Source organism: Pan troglodytes, chromosome 1, assembly GCF_028858775.2.
Source record: "Pan troglodytes isolate AG18354 chromosome 1, NHGRI_mPanTro3-v2.0_pri, whole genome shotgun sequence".
Lineage (NCBI taxonomy): Eukaryota > Metazoa > Chordata > Mammalia > Primates > Hominidae > Pan > Pan troglodytes.
The window spans coordinates 19,544,923-19,562,930 of NC_072398.2; the positions used below are offsets into that span (position 1 = coordinate 19,544,923).

The 18,008-nt window shown below is 46.2% G+C and overlaps 1 protein-coding gene across 1 annotated transcript in view; it reads right to left on the minus strand.

Moving 5' to 3' along the window:
- Positions 1-18,008, minus strand: part of URB2 (URB2 ribosome biogenesis homolog) — a 34,871-nt gene that overhangs the window by 12,236 nt on the left and 4,627 nt on the right. Inside the window, exons 3-7 of the mRNA XM_001146910.7 lie at positions 16,423-16,599; positions 10,613-13,943; positions 5,208-5,368; positions 2,935-3,045; positions 1,135-1,377 (exon numbers count right to left, since the gene is read on the minus strand). Of these exons, the coding sequence (XP_001146910.2) occupies positions 1,135-1,377; positions 2,935-3,045; positions 5,208-5,368; positions 10,613-13,943; positions 16,423-16,599 (4,023 nt within the window). The remainder of the gene's footprint in view (positions 1-1,134; positions 1,378-2,934; positions 3,046-5,207; positions 5,369-10,612; positions 13,944-16,422; positions 16,600-18,008) is intronic.

Here is an 18,008-nt window from a genome sequence, read left to right on the forward strand (position 1 = left end):
ATTATACGATCTATGGTGTTTGCACAACAAAAATGCCTAACGACACATTTCTCAGAACAAGTCTCTGTCATTAAGCGATGCATTAACCGTCGTATCTATGAGTTCCTACATACATAGTCAGCCACACATACAGTGGTGGCACCATGAAAAGAACACTGGTCAAAGATAACAAGTCTTGAGTCTAAGGTTTAGACTCAGCTAAGTGACACTGGTCAAATTATTTGGCGGCACTGAGCCTCAGTTTATTCATCAATAAAATGGGATTACTGCCTCCTTCACAGGCTTGCTATAGGGGTGGAACACATCAAATGTTCAATAAATGTTAACTGAACTGTAACTTTTTTCTGTGGGACATTTATCCCTAGTTTCAGTTTAACTTAAAAAGGAGCATACTATAAAACTGGAACTCAGGATGCTTCATTCCCTATATCCATTTGAATTATAAGCCCAGCAAGAGATCTATGCAAGTGAGTGGCTTATTTAAAGATGTGGTGAGCAAAAACAGAGTAATTTTTAATGAGCTTCCTTAAATAGTATAGATTGTGTATGCCTTATCCTAAAGCTTTGGGACCAGAAGTGTTTCAGATTTCAGATTTCGGAATATTTGCATATATACAATGAGATATCTTGGAGATGAGACCCATCTAAATATAATTTAAAAGTTCATTTATGTTTCACTTTATATAGTTTATACACATAGCTGAAGGTAACTTTATGCAATAATTTTAAATAATTTTTTGCATGAAACAAAGTTTTGACTGTGTTTTGACTGCGACCAGTCACATGAGGTCAGGAGTGGGATTTTCCACTGGTAGCATGATGTCCGCACTCTAAAAGTTTCGAGCTTTGGAGCATTTTGGATTAGAAGTGTTCAACCTGTAGTATACAAACACTATTCATAGCACCAGATCCAATGAAGAAAAACTCGCTCACAAACCCAGTATGAAGGTCGAGCATTTTTATGCTTGAGAAACCACCTGGCTCTGAAATTTACTAGAACAGAAAGTTTGCCTAAAAAATCGTTATTTGTATTATTATCCTGCAACAGTAAAGTTTTGCTGCCACTTTTCTACAGACTTCAAGTACCCTGCTCGCAGAGGAAAAGCTGCCTGCCACTCTCACCCTCCTTCTCACCTTAGGGTGACACTGCAGGATTGAGAAGAGCACGTTGTGCAGCCTCGGGAAGACGCTTCCATACTCCAGCGGCTTCAGATGGTCCAAAGGGACAGTGAGAAGGATGCTGAAGGCCAGGCTGACGTGGTGGGGGTTGCCGATGGCCTCCTCCCCCTGCCGCAGCAGTGCAGCCAGGACGTCTAAGACAGGCCCGACCACCGTGAGGGACACAGGCTGCTCCTGACAAGCTTCTCGGTTTAAGAGCTAAAGGGCAAAATAAGATAGAGGAAAAATGAAAGTAATTCCCCAAGGAAATAACACAAACACTGCAGCACTGAGTGACTGAGGTAGAAATGTCTGTGCTCCAAAATGAATTGATGTGGTCCGTGGGCCGTTAAATACTATTTGCTAAACTTCTTACAGATCAGCTCTAGTGAAAGATATTCAATTCATGATCTAGAATATAAAGAGAACAGACCCAAGAGGAAGGACAGCTCAAAGTCTTACCTAAGTAACCTGGGACAGCTCACCTGTGACCCTCCTTCTCAGATACACAGCAGCCCTGGTGAGGCCTTTCGGGTCCTGTCTCTCACAATGCTCACTGTTCTGCTGGGTATTCTGGCTGTGCGGACCCCTGCTACACCCTCTGGGTGGACATAAGTGGATTCTAGCCCAGTGTTCTTATCAGTGAGGGCCTACCACACGCATCATCAACACTGTCCCTGCCCGTCAGCATGGGTCGCCTCCCTATACAGCCCACGTGCCTCTCCTGATGCTCACCACACACGCTCGGTGACGATGACCCCTGCCATCCACCAACACGGATGCTCAGGAAAATGACAAAGCAGCCAAATTGGAAACAAGAGAGAATATTAAGTCTGTTTTTTAGACCCTTTTGCCCCAGGAACATGCTAACCCAGGGCAATTGTCTCAGGTAGCAACAGCTAGAATTAGGGCAGAGGATGATGGTAAAATAGATACTGCTCCTTCACACCTAAGTGTAAGAACGCCCAGGTCAGGGTTTTTAGAGGGCAGGAGGCAGTCCCAATCTGAACCAGACTGTTCTAGTGAAACAAACAGCCTAGCAACAACTGGACACAAATTTTAACATTTGAGTAAGACTGTAACAAAATAAACTCCTATCTGCAACATTACTATCCCATCCTATAAAGCATTTTATTCTCACTGTATCATAGGCCTTAAACACACACACACACACAACTCCTACAAATAAACGAGTGCATTAAACTAACCACAACATTTTGTGGGGACAAAGAAAGCCCCAGAAGTCCTTCTTTTATCATCTGATTAAATAGGCATCTACAAGCTGGCTGCAGTGGCATGCACCTATAATCCTGGTGACTTGGGAGGCTAAGGCAGAAGGATCACTTGAGGCCAGGAGTTTGAGGCTGCAGAACACTACGTTTGCAACTGCAAATAGCCACTTCACCTTAGCCTGGACCACACAGTGAGACTCCGTTTCTAAAAAAATAATAAAACATAAAATTTTAAAAATTAAGCAGGCCTCCACAATAGCCTCCCTTTATCACTACATCCCTCTTCTTACTGCCTGTCTGATGCTTCCCAGTGCTACTAAATGTCCCTTGATAGCACCTCCCTTCCACTGCTCCAACTGTTGATACCAATGTGCTCAGGCAGGACACACAAGCTCGGCATCCTGCTCACCGCCGCCCTTTGGAAGTAGCCCACACACACATTCTGCATAAAGCTACAGGGCAGCAGACCCCAAAAGGCTGACTTCTGTCTTTACAGGAAGAGGGAGGGGAGGAGCTGGAGGACACATCTCCAGAGGGTACTCACTGTTAAAGCTGTGACTATCTGGGGACACGCACGCCACAACAGACTTGCTTTCTCTCCACTGAGTGGGCAGTTCAGTAGCAGCCTCAGCAGTGTAACAGCTGACACAACAGCCTGGGGCAAAAGAGAAACAACTTAGCAGCAGAGATAGCGTGTTCTCCCTTAAGAACTCCGCCTGGGGAAGAAGCCAGCTATCTGGGGCTGTGGCGTTAGAGTGGATTGAGAGCCCTGGTGTCAGGGGAGGTGGACAAGGCCTGCTTGGGGTTAAGTCCTGGGAGGGACACCCTTCACATCAGCATGCAGACAGGAAGGAAGTGAAGAAGATGAGCAGAGCTGGGGCAAAGTCAGGGTCTTTCAGCAGCATTTCACTAAATCAAGCACGTAAATGGGCCAGGACAGTGAATTGCAAAAGGGTCACACACTGTGACCTAATTACGGAGAGCCCGTGTTGTCAAGGCTCTGTCCACGCAGAGGACATTGGCTGTTACTTCACTGAGCAACGATGCATGCTTACAGATAGGAGGGGCTGGAGGAAAATGTGAAAACAATCGGATTAGGTGCTGTGGTCACGGGTGCTACATGCTGACATGAGGGCAATATGACCCAATCGGGTCACGTGTTTCAAAATATATGGTGGGAGAGGTCTTAAGCACAGAGTGAACAGAATTTAACTTTTTTTTTTTTTGAGACCGAGTCTCGCTCTGTCACCCAGGCTTGGAGTGCAATGGCATGATCTCTGCTCACTGCAACCTCCACCTCCTGAGCTCAAGCGATTCTCCTGCCTCAGCCTCCCAAGTGGCTGGGATTACAGCCACCCACCACCAGGCCCAGCTAATTTTTGTATTTTTAGCAGGCACGGGGTTTCACTATGTTGGCCAGGTGGTTTCGAACTCCTGACCTCATATAATCCACCCACCTTGGCCTCCCAAAGTGCTGGGATTACAGGCATGAGCCACCGCACCCGGCCAGAATTTAACTTTTATACATATCAGTATTGTGAATATGTAATAGTTAGTATTTTACATAATAAGACCACACATTTGTAATTTGAAAAACTTCCCCTTTGAAAAATAAGGTTTTAAACCATGAGACGTGGGCAGAGCCCTACCTTTACGGGGTGCCTATATGAACAAACAGACCCAGTGCCAGGCATTTCACATCGTCAGTGAGTTCCTATTTCAGCCTCACACCGTCCCTTTCTCCCCGAATGCTGTGCAGCCCGCCCCACAACCCTAGCCAAAGTCCTGGCTTCTGCCTTTCACTCTCTTCCCTTCCCTGCTCCCTCTGACTAGGCACACCCCAAAGCCCCATCTCCACTCCCACTCTCCTGCCCACCTACAGGCTATCTCCCCACCAGGGCCTGCCCCCCGGCACCACTTCTCCCTGTCCATCTTCTCACTCTTGCACATCCCCTGCTCCTGGCAGCCCAACACGCTGCCTGCACGGTGTACGCCTCCCTTCCCCTCACCTCTGCTCCCCAATCAAGTCCCCTGCATTCTTCAGTGCACAGCTGGAGTTTCACTTCCTCCGGGAAGTCTCCTGACCAACTGGTCCAAACAGAAATTTGGGTTTGTTTCCTTTCCTGCCCAAATCAGTACCCAATACCAGTGTGCTGTATATGACCAGGAGTCAATAAGCCATTCATGAGGCAGAATATGCCTAGACCAGAGACCTTGGCTGGACTCTCTGCCCCACCAACCATTGGCTCTGTGGCCTGTGGCCTTCTTCCTTGCGTAAGAGATGTCTGACCAGTCCAGTGCCCACAGGCATTCAGAGAAACAAATCCCAGCATGTGAGCTCTGTGCAAAGGCACTCAGCAAATGCAACACCATGCAGGCTGTATTAGCGACTTCTGTCAGAACTGAAGGGGATAGGCTAACCTAGGTGCTTCTCAAATGCTGGCATGAAGGCAGTATGGCCCAATCAGGCCACATGTTTCAAGAAGTATGGTGTGAGAGGTCTTCAGCAAAGAATGAGCAGAATTTAACTTTTTTATGGATCAGTTTTGTGAATGTGTAACACTTAGTATTTAACGTAATAAGACAACACATTTGTTATTTGAAAAACTTCCCGTTTGAAAACAAAGGCCTCCCTACGCCGCAGCCTGGGCTGTCCCACAGGCCAGGGCTCCCTCTCACAGCCTCCCCCTTTGCCTAGAGTCTCTACCAGTTAGAACTTGTTTAGTTTTAAGGGTGACACCACATCTCAAATCAGTTTTCCCATTTGAGCCGACGTGGTTTCTGAGCCTGCCACACAAGGAGGGAGAAGGCACCCACCTGCACATCTGCTTTCCACATGTTACTGACATCCAGTCCCTGGAGAATACACTGCATCACCAGCCTCAAGTCCTCTGTTGTCCCAACCTCTAACATTTGGGTGAACAAGGCTCCCAAATGAGGCTCAATATCCTGAGTGACCTGAACAGGAATTTCAGGATCTGTGTGGGAAAGAAACCAAAACTGTTAAGATGTGACAGGTGAAATAAACTACCAAGTAGCCATAGGATGAAACTGCGCACAGCTGTGGCCGCCATCAAAAATCACCAAGTTAGGGGCATGGTGATATAAGCACTGGTGGAAAAAGCAGGTACACGTATTTACTGTGATGCCATGCTCTCACACGCACAGCTACGCCTGTGCATTGTGTGTACACACACAAACACAGAAGACGACAGCCATGCTTAGGAGGTAAACCTGAACCACAGAAGACAGTGATTATTGCTTTGTGCCGTTGACCCTTGAACAATGTTTGAACTGCATGGATCCACTTATACATGGGTTTTCTTCTGCCTCTGGCACCCCTGAGACTGCAAGACCAACCCCTCCTCTTCCTCCTCCTCAACCTACTCAGTGTGAGGATGAAGAGGATGAAGACCTTGATGATAACCTACTTCACTTAATGAATGGCAAATACATTTTCCCTTCCTTGTTATTTTCTTAATAACATCTTCTTTTCTCTAGCTTACTTGATTGTAAGAATATAATACATAAATACATACACAAAATACGTGGTAATCGACTGTTTATGTTCAGCAAGGCTTTGGTCAACAGTAGGCTATCAGTAGTTTAGTTTCTAGAGAGTCAAAAGTAATACAAGATTTTTTTAATAGAATTGTATCAGAAGGAGATACACGGAATTTTTTACTGTGCTGGGGGCTGGTGCCTTAACCCCTATGTTGTTCAAGGGTCAACTGTATTTTCTCTATTTTCTTTGTGTTTCTTTATAAAATCGGTAGGGCTGCAAGAGTAGGTGGTATTTTAAACAGATGGGAAAGTCAGAAAGACTAAGAGAGCTCCACTTTTCAGGCCTGGATGACTGTCAGGAAGTCACCCAGCTGTTCCCCATCATCCCCAGTGTCCTTGGGCCCACGGTTTCACAATAACGCCCAAAGCCAGGGCACTCAAGGCCCTTTATCGTCTGGCCCCAGGTCATCTTTCCAGCCAGCGCTTCAGCCCCATCTGCCTATTCCACATTGCCAGAATACCTTCCTGCTTTCCTGTCTTTGCTTACTATTTACAGCACTGGGGGAAAGGGGACTTTTGAGAGGTAAAGACCTAGGTCCAAGTCTCCCACAGGCTGTAAAACCCTGGACCCATGATCTCTCTGAACCTCAACTCCCTCATCAGTGAAGTGGGCATAACAGCACCAACTCCTGTGGCTGGCAAACAAAAAAAGGCCACAGAGCTCACAACATAGTGCCCTCGCATGAAAGGCTCCCATTTCCACCTGCCCTAGCTACCACGTGGCCTGTATGTGGCCTCTCCACCGAGTCCCATCGCTCTGGTTCACTTTATGGCGTCTCCCCCACCTTTACCCTGTGATTTGTGCGAATGTCTGTTTACTTAATTACACAGGCCAAAATCAACACCTCACTCATCTCCAGAGCAGGATACAGCCTCAAACATACAAGCATTTTAATTGTTTTTTTTTTTTATGTTTCTGGAGACAGGGTCTCACTCCATCACCCAGGCTGGAGTGCAGTGGCACAATCATGGATCACTGCAGCCTCGACCTCTTGGGCTCAAGGGGTCCTCTCGCCTCAGCCTTCGGAGTAGTTGGGACCACAGGTGCACGCTACCCACACCGGCTTTTTGTAGAGATGGGGTTTTGCTTTTTCACCCAGGTTGGTCTCAAACTCATGGCCTCAAGTGATCTCTTGGCTCAGCCTCCCTAAGTGCAGGATTACAGATGCCAGCCACCACTCCCAGCCAAGAAGCATTTTTAGAAGTGTTGATTTCTGTAATTGAATTCAGGTCCTCTGTTCCGCTGTCAGAAGGCATTCTTTACAAAAGCCCACCTCTGAGCCATCCTTAAGGACACAGGGAGAACTCCATGGCTGGGGCACCTGCATGGCGCCTCTTCACACTCCCTCTCCCTGCCCAAAGCCTTGGGCCACTCCTCACTTGGCATTTCTTCCAGAGCACTCACAACTCTGGCACTTCCCTGGACAGTATCTAACAGCTCAGGTGGAAGAGGCCTGGACGCAGCAACACCCCAGGCCCATGAGCTGAGGGCACAGTGTGGCAGGCTGGCCTTGCCCAACCCTGACCACACTGTGACCGAGGTGCTCTGTCCCTGGGGAAATAAGGTACCAGCAGTCCAGGGACATACACTTAGGACTTAAAGACTGCCTCAACTTGGCCAGGCACGGTGGCTTATGCCTGTAATCCCAGCACTTTCGGAGGCCGAGGCAGGCAGACCACTTAAGGTCAGGAGTTCGAGACCAGCCTGGCCAACACGGTAAAACCCCATCCCTACTAAAAATACAACAATTAGCCGGGCATGGTGGTGAATGCCTGTAATCCAAGCTACTCAGGAGGCCGAGGCATGGGAATCGCTCAAAGCCGGGAGGCGGAGGTTGCAGTGAGCCGACACCGCGCCACTGTACTCCAGCCTAGGTGACAGAATGAGACTCTGTCTCAAAAAAAAAAAAAAAAAAAAAAAAGAGATTGCCTCAACTCAGTAGGGTTGAAGAGGAAAAGGAGGACACAATATTCTGTTTAACTAAGGGGCACAGGGCAGAGCTTCAGACCACCAGCTGCCGTTTCTTGGGCCAGTCACTTAGAACACTGTAATTAGGCTTAATAAAAGACTCGATTTTAGCCCCCATTAAGAAGGTGAACACCATTCGCTAAAAGAGACCCTGACACAATAAGACAGAACAATGTAATATCAAAGCCTTTCAGTTAATCCACAATCCAGCCAGAGACAGGTTACTGAAAGGGAGACAACAGCAGCGTGATTTGGCCCATGGCACTTCAGTTCTGGCACTGGCACAGGCAGACCAGATGGCTTTACTTTCTGCGAGAACCCATTTAACCCTCACGTACCGAAAGGCACGCCTGTGGCCCCACCCGTCACAGCTTCTCCACCCAGAAACACAGAGGTTAAGGTGTGCTTAACACAGACGTTAACGTGACATTAACGAGGGTCAGATTTGGCTGACTTCCAGACCTCACCTCAAAAGACTGACCTGACCCCAGCCCTTTCGTTACCACCAAAACAAAAAAAGAAAAGACCCCCCACAATTGTGATGTGTGCCATCTTGAAACAGAAGAAATCTCTTCCATTAACTGTTTGGGAGGAGTAGAAGTGTGTTTTATTTGTATACCCTAATAAAGGTAACAAATCTTAATCATCCTTCACTATAGAGGAAAACCTCAACAAACTCTAAATGGGCCTCCAAAAACATTATAATCTATCCCCTGCTTATGGCATATTTAATTAAATCATAGAAAAGTATTTTGATGTATTCTTATTAAAATGCAACATTAAAGTGTACAAAATAAGAAAATAGCAACAATCACAACATGTTAATGCAATAATACAATGCATGTTAATACAATAATTATTTTAATTTTTGGATGCGTTTCTAGCCTTTGCACGCATGTATATCTTATATAGTTGTAATTGTGGCATATTTAACATTTCATACTGTACTTTTTTTGCTTAATATTTTCTAGATATTTCTAGCCCTTGTCTTCATAATAGTTTTCATAATTATATTTTTAACGGCTGCATAGTAACCCATTAATCTTTCACCGGGGGGCTGTAAAGGTCGACTCTGTGCAGGAAGACATGAGCTCTCTTGCTTCGAGGCTGCGTACGAGGTCCTAGTTTGCTGCTTGGAAGGCTGCCTTCAGACTAAAACACTTTGATGACATTGAAGGTTAGCCTTGGTCCAGTGAGCATTGGCACCTGGCAGCACCCTAATATGGTGGGGGGACAGGGGTGAACTAAGGAAGGCACAGTCCTGTCCTCAAGGAACTGTAAGAGGCTCTTTGGAAATTAAGTGATTTGGCTGGACATGGTGGCTCACGCCTGTAATCCCAGTACTTTCGGAGGCTGAGGTGGGCGGATAATGAGGTCAGGATATCGAGGCCATCCTGGCTAACATGGTGAAACCCTGTCTTTACTAAAAAATACAAAAAAATTAGCCGGGCGTGGTGGCGGGTGCCAGTAGTCCCAGTTACTTGGGAGGCTGAGGCAGGAGAATGGCATGAACCCGGGAAGCAGAGCTTGCAGTGAGCTGAGATTGCACCACTGCACTCCATCCTGGGAGACAGAGTGAGACTCCATCTCAAAAAAAAAAAGAAATTAAGTGATTTGTACTTTTTTTAATTTATTTTTTTATGAGACAGGATCTCACTGTGTCACCCAGGCTGGAGTACAATGGCAGGATCAAGATTCACTGCAGCACCAACCTCCCTGGGCTCAGGTGATCCTCCCACTTCAACCTCCTGAGTAGCCGGGACTACAGACGCATGCCACCATGCCTGGCCAATTTTTGTATTTTTTGTAGAGATGGGGTTTTGCCATGTTGCCTGGACTCAAGCAATCTGCCCCCTCAGCCTCCCAAAGTGCTGGGATTACTGGCGTGAGCTGCCACCCCTGGCTCTGATTTGTACTTTTTTAAAGTTGGCAGATTTTCATATCTTTTTAAAGTCAATTTATGGCACTGAAAGTCTGATACATAAGAACCTACTAAGGATGCAGGTATCTATGTATCTCATTGCAGCCAGGACAAGTTAAAGGCTAAAAAGCTGAAGAGGAGCAGATTTCAAAACTATAAACGTACACAGAACAACCTCCAAAATAAGTGAGCAACTGAGGTGCACAGTAACATATGGAGGAGGCTGCTGTTTGCACAGAAAGCAAGGAAACAGTTGTAGCAGTAATTGCTTATGTACGCCTAGAATGTAAATAGAGGGCATGAAGTCGTGGGTGCTGGGCCTAGAAGGGAGGTCTTCTCACTGTCCACATGTAGTACTTTTTTTTTTTTTGAGACAGACTCTCACTCTGTCGCCCAGGCTAGAGTGCAGTGGCGCGATCTTGGCTCACTGCAAGCTCTGCCTCCTGGGTTCACGCCATTCTCCTGCCTCAGCCTCCCAAGTAGCTGGGACTACAGGCGCCTGCCACCACGCCCGGCTAATTTTTTGTATTTTTTAGTAGAGATGGGGTTTCTCCATGTTAGCCAGGATGGTCTCGATCTCCTGGCCTTGTGATCCGCCCGCCTCGGCCTCCCAAAGTGCTGGGATTACAGGTGTGAGCCACTGCACCCAGCCTCACATGTGGTACCTTTTGAACACATCACGTGTTCACTTATTCCCAGTTCCAAAAAGGGGAGCAATGGAAACCAGACCTCTATAACACAGAATTAGCTCAAGAGAAAATATCTTACCTGCAAGAACTCTTCTCACAGAATGAAACATGGAGGTAAACACGGAGTCCTTTTTGGGATGCAGTTCTGGGGCCAAAAAGAACAGAGTCAAAAACTGCAAGGCTGCCTGAAAAGACTGATCATGTCCCGCGAGAGCTGGCAACTCCAGCAGTATCTGAGAGTAAACACCCTGGTAGAGGGCAGCATGGGAGAGCAGCGTCCTGTCGCTTCCTTGGGAAATGTCGGCCCCTCCATCCCTGCAGTGCTGACCCAGGTCGGCTTCCAAGAGCGTGCTGACGGATGAGATGAGGACCGAGGGAAGGCGCCAGCCCTGGGCCCCCGGCACTGAGCAGAGCTGCAGCACAGCTCCTGTCTGCAGCACAACCTGCTGCAGCAGCTCAGACAGTGCTGCTAGGGCCTCTTGGCCCAGCTTCTGCTCTTTGAGGAAAGGTCCCAGGACATGGCACAACCTGGTTAAAGACACCAGAAGGAGCTGCCTGCCCTGGGGGTTCTGATTTTCTAATTGTTTGCTTGAAGCTGCCTCCGTGTATGGTTTGGAACTAGAGAGGAATGCGGTGATTTTTCTAAAATTGAGCACCAAGCTCAGCTTCATTTGAATGAGCATCTGCATTAGCTCCTCTAAGAACGTCCCTATCACTTGGAGGAATTCCAGCCAAGCGGGATCATCCATCTCAATAAGGAACCTACTACTAGCTCTGAACAATGAGGTCAGTACAATCTCAAAAATATCACTACCATACATGATCTTGAACACAGAGCGAGCACTTTTCCCCCTTTGCAAGTAACCAAGAAGTTGGTAGCAAGTCGTCAAGAACTTGAGAGCCAGTGAGGAGGAGCAAGAGCATCCTAGTTTGGTGACGGCCATGGACAGTAACAGAAGAAAATAATGCACATGATAGGGTGGCAAGAGGCTGTCCAGCTGTAAGGCAGAAATCACTTCCAAAAGCCCCAGGATGCTTTCCAACTGCTCTCCCTCCAGCTGGATAGGGAAGTCACTCTTGACCAGGGACAGTAAGTTCTGGGGAATTTCTCCTCTAGGTTCTATACCTTCGGGTCCAGCTTTTGCAAATCTGTTTTCCCAATGACCCACAACCATGTGGTCCTTTTCCAAAAGCCAGGGAAGCTGCTGACTGACAAGACCTGAGTCACGCTGGGCACCAGAACACAGAATGCCGGAGCAACTTGTGGTTACGCACGTTAAGAAAGCAGAATAAAGGGACTGCATCTCTGGAAAGAGAGGGCTATGAAGGAAGGCTTTGGATATTTTTTCCAGTGTGATGTATGCCTCTTCATCTATTGAGCCTTCCTGGGCTTTGCCCATGGGTAAAGTTCTTAGCAGGACACTGGCCAGGTATCCCACATCATCTGGACACAGATAGGATATTAAAATCGTGAGATTTGACACAATCAAGTGCCAGTGTGCTACAGGGTATGTGAGTCCACTCACCATCCCAACTTGGCCATCCCAGGAAGCCGTAGTTCTCTGATTCAAGCTTTTTCTGCCGGAACCAATAATAAAGGCAGCATCGCACCTCAAACTTTGGATGGCTCCTTCAGACCGGAAACTAGTTTGCATTAAAGTCCTTTTCATTTTCTGCAAGTACAGCTGTTCTAAGCAATATGTACCAAGAGAGCTGAACTGAGCTGTAAACTTCTCTATCTTCTTCCAATGCTGTGTTTTTACACCTGGGAGCAACGAAGGGAGGTTCGAGATCTCCAGAGCAACACCTATAAGGGGCCCAGACATAGAGTGATACTGGCTACAGTTCAAACTGAACATAGCGTCCACCTGGGCCCAAGTGTAAGAGAGCAGGAGCACAGAGTCACTGACCTTCTGCAGCCACAGCTCTGGCTCTGGGCCTGGGGTGTCCAGGAGAAGGGCCAGCAGGGGCTGCACGAGCTCCCTCAGCATCCTCTCCATCATGCACTGTGTCCGTCTGACAATGGGCAGGGGCGTGCTGCTGTCCAGGCTCCTCATGTTGAACATGATGCAGTGCAGCAGCGAGCTCAGTGACAGTGACTTCAGGGCCATGTCGGCATCACTCTGCAAATAGGGCAAGACTAAAGACTGGAACTTCTCCAGCACAAGGGACCACGTGTCCAGGATCTGACTCGGAGGCAGCTCCAGGAGGCATGCAGAGAGTACCGTGGACGGGCCCGAGGCCAGCACAGGCTGCCTCAGTGCCTCAGCAGCTGGACGACAGATCACTCCCAAAACCTCTTCAAACAACCGTGGCACTTGTCGGAGTTTGGCATAAGTCTGGAAGACAGTATGAATAAGCGCCTCCTGGGCTTTTTTGGTTCGAAACTCTGTTACCTCTGCATCGATCCACGCTGAAGCCAGCAGGTCATCCAGGTCTGGCTCCAAAATCAAATGATTCAGAGATATCAAAGTCTTCAGACAGCGGAACCAGGCCGGTATGGGTGCTTGTGCATGGTTTATCAGCAGCTCAGCCACGTGGCGGTAAAAGCGGAACTGAGCCTCTTCGTGCCGAATTCTGTCGGCAGCGATGTTGTAGATATTGTTGTTGGCCACTGAGTTTAGTAGCTGTTCCACAACCAAAAGCTCTGTGGTCCAATCTGATGTGGACAGGGCTTTGCTCTGCTCCTCCTGCAGGTGTGAAATCTTCAAGCAGCCAAACAACCTGGGGAGAACCTGGAAGCAGAGAAGCTGGTTTCCCTCCTTAAAGTAAGAATCTAGAAAGAGCTTATACAGCAAGGCCACTGAGTTGGCCACAACAGAGGTATGAAGGGATGCTGCACAGTAGCCAGCATCAACCAGCCTGGTAAGCACGGTGTCCATGGGAGCCAGAAGGTTCTTCATGGCTCCCGTCTTCACATCCCCTTGCTGCTGGTCCAAGAGCTCCTCCTTGTAGGATGACAGTAGCTCAGGCTGAAAAATCCCTCCTCGGAACATGGCCTCAATCTGACTCCTGATGTCCCGGCTCAGCACCTGCCTCAGCTGGCCCTGGCCAGCCTGCGTCCATGTGCCCCCGGAGAGTAAGTGCCTCAGGACCAGGCACGGCTGGAGCAGGTGAGCAGTCACATCGCCAAAGGCACGTCTTGGGTTGACCTGCTGCTGCAGGATCAAGAGATAATGGCCAAGGGCCAGGTGAATGACCTCAAACAACTGGGCTACCACAGCTCCTTCGGGCTGCCTGCAGGCCGACCAGCAAAGCTGGCTCAGCAAGGCCACCATCAGCTCCTGTTTGGCCGTGTAGATGACAGCCAGGGCAGGTGTCGACAGGATGCCCTGGCAACATCGAAGGACAGCACAGATGTTTCTTTGGGATCCCGAAAGAGAGAACTCAGCTACTCTCTCATTGATGATCTGAACATTAAGACAGAAAGAAAATTCATTACTGACCTTAAACCCATACATACACAAGAAAAGTATTAAAAAAAAAAAAAATCAACAAACTCACCCCTTTCCCTCATCTTGGTAAGAAAGAAATGCCCAGATTACCATATTTCAATGAACCTGACATAAGCTTAGTGCATCAAAATAAGGCAAAGCATCTGTTTCAATTCCTCCACCCATCCATCTTCTACCAATGCAAATCTAGAAAAGGATCCGTGCCTTTGTAAATTTGCTGTCCCTTTTTTTAAAGCTGGGTTTTAAAGGGCTTAAATGCCAAATGTCACTTTCTCTTAGATCCTAAACCTGCAATTGAGCTTAGATGTTACCAGGCAGAGGGAAAGTTGCACTTAAATTATGATCTTGTGGTCCAAAATACATGTTTATAGGCCAGGCACAGTGCCTCATACCTGTAATCCCAGCACTTTGAAAGGCCGAGGCGGGCGGATCACTTGAGGTCAGGAGTTTGAGAACAGCCTGGCCAACCTGGTGAAACCCGACTCCACTAAAAATGAAAAAATTAACCGGGCGTGGTGGCAGGCAGCTGTAATCCCAGCTACTTGGGAGGCTGAGGCAGGAGAACTGCTTGAACCTGGGAGGCAGAGGTTGCAGTGAGCTGGGATCGAGCCACTGCACTCCAGCCTGGGTGACAGAGCGAGACTCTGTCTGAAAAAAGAAAAAAAAAAATGCATGTTTATAGTCAATTATACTTTTTCTATTTAAAAAAGCCAAAGCAAAAGGCACTCTTTTAAAAAGGAAAGCAGCTGGGCATGGTGGCTCATGACTGTAATCCCAACACTTTGGGAGGCTGAGTCGGGGCAGATCACTTGAGGCCAGGCGTTCGAGACCAGCCTGGTCAACATGGTGAAACACCATCTCTACTAAAAATATAAAAATTAGCCGAGCATGGTGGTGCTCACCTGTAGTCCCAGCTACTCGGGAGGCTGAGGCACAAGAATCGCTTGAACCCAGGAGGCAGAGGTTCCAGTGAGCCAAGATCACACCACTGCACTCCAGCCTGGGTGACAGAGACTCTATCTCAAAAAAATTTTTTAAAAAGGAAAGCAAATGTTATGTTGCTACTGCTTATTATACAGCAAATCTATTGTCTACTGCTCTCAAAATTCCAAAATTCACAAACACCAGAAATTATGAGAATCAGGCAGATTCTGTAATTCAGTCACAGGTTAAGTTACTTGCTCCCAGCCTTATGGAATCTGAGAACCAAACCTATCCCAGGTGCTAAGTTATCAGTGCCCTAATGAGATAGGTATTATTATTTCTATTCAAGTAATTGCTGGCCGTGGACTTTTAAAGTTACTCTGGAAATGCTGTAACAAAGATGAGAAATCCTTAAATGTCAATGCACTATTACAGTGATCTCCAAATTTTTGATGATGATACAACTCATCGATTTTTCCTGCATTTATATTCAATAAGTGTAATTTATTTATAAATTATGCACATATGCTGCAGCACTAACATTTTATATAATTATGAAGCATACATAAAAATAAAATTTAAGTATGGCTTTTTAAACAAGGAGACATTCTAAGATTTTCTTCCCATATTCCAAAAGATCCTTTGAAATAAGCCACTTTGGTGACCACTGGTTTATTATTTTAAAAAGTGACCCAGTTTGGAACATAATCTCAAGAACCGTTAAGCCCTATGTGCCATCGGGCAGCTCAACCTTCGTTCCCCTCCGTTACTAGCCTCTAATGATTTTCTCTCAGCCCGCACACTCATGAGGGTGAGGTAGTGTTATGGCTTCATAGCCCAGGATTTACACTCAGGCAGAGTGAGGTTCAAATCCCAGCTGTGCCACTAACTAGCCATGTGACTTTAGGAAAGTTAAACTTCTTTGAGCCTGGCACACATTAAGTGCTCACTAGTAGTAGTTTTTATTGTATCTAGCTATTCTCATGGGATTTAAACACACTCAGTTTTGACAATGAAGTTCCTACTTCTGATCTGAGACTTCAAAATCACTTTCAGTCAAAAACTGAGGAGGCCCCAGGTTGCCGGCCAAGCCACTAGTGGCACTTGTGGCTCGAAGGCCGTAGTGGCAAAAAAAAAAAAAAAACCTTTGAGGAAATTCCTGTCCGGATTTTGGCCTTTGATCTCCCTCTAGCCCAAAAGAAAGGTGAAGAAGAAGAAAAACAAATCAGAGAAGCATAATTTGCTAGCTACCTTTTCCAATTAAAAAGGTAATCAATGACCTGTTTATGAAATCGTTCCAAGCTTTTTTTGAATATTAAACAACAAAATGCTTAGAGCATATGATACACATTCAATAGTTACTATTTTAATTCCAATAATATTACATCCTTTTTCTCCTACCTTAATATTTCCTATATCTTCATACAATTGACACTAAAACAAGTTTCCAGCATTAACAAGAAATCAATGGAGATGCATGCAACACATACAGAACAGAAGAGTGAATTACCTTGACTAGGGAAATCTGAAGATTAACGGTCTTTCCATTCTTGAGGAGATTCTGCAATTTTCTGCTATGTAAAATGTTATCTATATAGATCCAAAGCCTTTCAACAATATCTTCCTTCAGTTCAAGCTTTTTCTTATAAAATGCAACCAATGATTGTCTTGCCCAATCAAGTAACACCTGAATTTGAAGGAAACACACTGAAAATAAATTTATTTGCTGAGAGAAAGATGTTAGACATTATAGGGACATTACAGGTATAACCAAATCCAATTGCCACGGGGGCGGCGGGGGAGAACCTCTCTTTTACAACTTACCTTTGGTAATATTACTTACGTGTTCTGGTATTTTAAAATGTTTATTATTAAAGGATAAGAACAGGAAAACAACAAATTTGTCTTCAGCTAGGGCAAATTAAAAGTTTCAGGTGAAACTAACACGTCTTAACCCGTTTTTTGAGGTTATACAGGCATACCTCATTTTATTGTGCCTTGTAGATACAGATATTGCATTTACAAATTGGAGGTTTATGGCAACCCTGTGCCAAGCAAGTCTATCAGATCCTTTATTCCAACGGCATGTGCTTGCTTCATGTCTCTGCCACATTTTGGTAATTCTCCCAGTATTTCCAACTTTTTCATTCTTATATTTGTTAAGGTACTCTGTGACCAGTGATCACTGATGTTACTATTCTAATTGTTTTGGGGCACCATGAACCGTGTCCTTGTAAGTCAGTAAGCCTAATCAATAAATGTTCTATGCATCCTGACTGCTCCACCAAAATGCTATTACCCTGACGGGCTATTTTCCCCTCTCTCCTTCTCCTCTGGCTTTCTATTCCTTGAGACACAATAATATTGCAATTAGGCCAGCTAACCCTACAACGGCCTCCAGGTGTTCAAGTGGAAGGACTAGCTGCATGTCTCTTTAAATCCAAAGCTAAAAATAATTAAGCTTAGTGAGGAAGGCATGCTGAAAGGTGAGATAGACCAAAACCAAGCCTCTTGAGCCAATTAACCCACTTGTGAATGCAAAGGAAAAGTTCTTGAAGGAAATTAAAAGTGTTACTCCAGTGAACAACAAATGATAGAAAGTGAAACCGCCTATTGCTGATATGGAGAAAGTTTTAGTGGTCTGGATAGAAGATTAAACCAACCACAACATTCCCTTAAGCCAAAGCTTAATCCAGAGCAAGGCCCTAACTCTCTTCAATTCTATGAAGGCTGAGAGAAGTAAGGAAGCCGCGGAGGAAAAGCTAGAAGCTACCAGAGGTTGGTTCATGAAGTTTAGGGAAAGAAGCCATCTTCATAACATAAAAGTTCCAGGTGAAGTTATCTAGAAGGTCTAGCTAAAATCACTGATGAAGTTGGCTAAACTAAACAACAGATTTTCAGAGTAGAAGAAACAGCCTTCTATTGGAAGATGCCATTCAGGACTTTTTTTTTTTTTTTTTTTTGAGACAGAGTTTCGCTCTTGTCGCCCAGACTGGAGTGGAATGGCGCGATCTCGGCTCACTGCAACCTCCGCCTCCCAGGTTTAAGCGATTCTCCTGCCTCAGCCTCCTGAGTAGCTGGGATTACAGGTGCCCG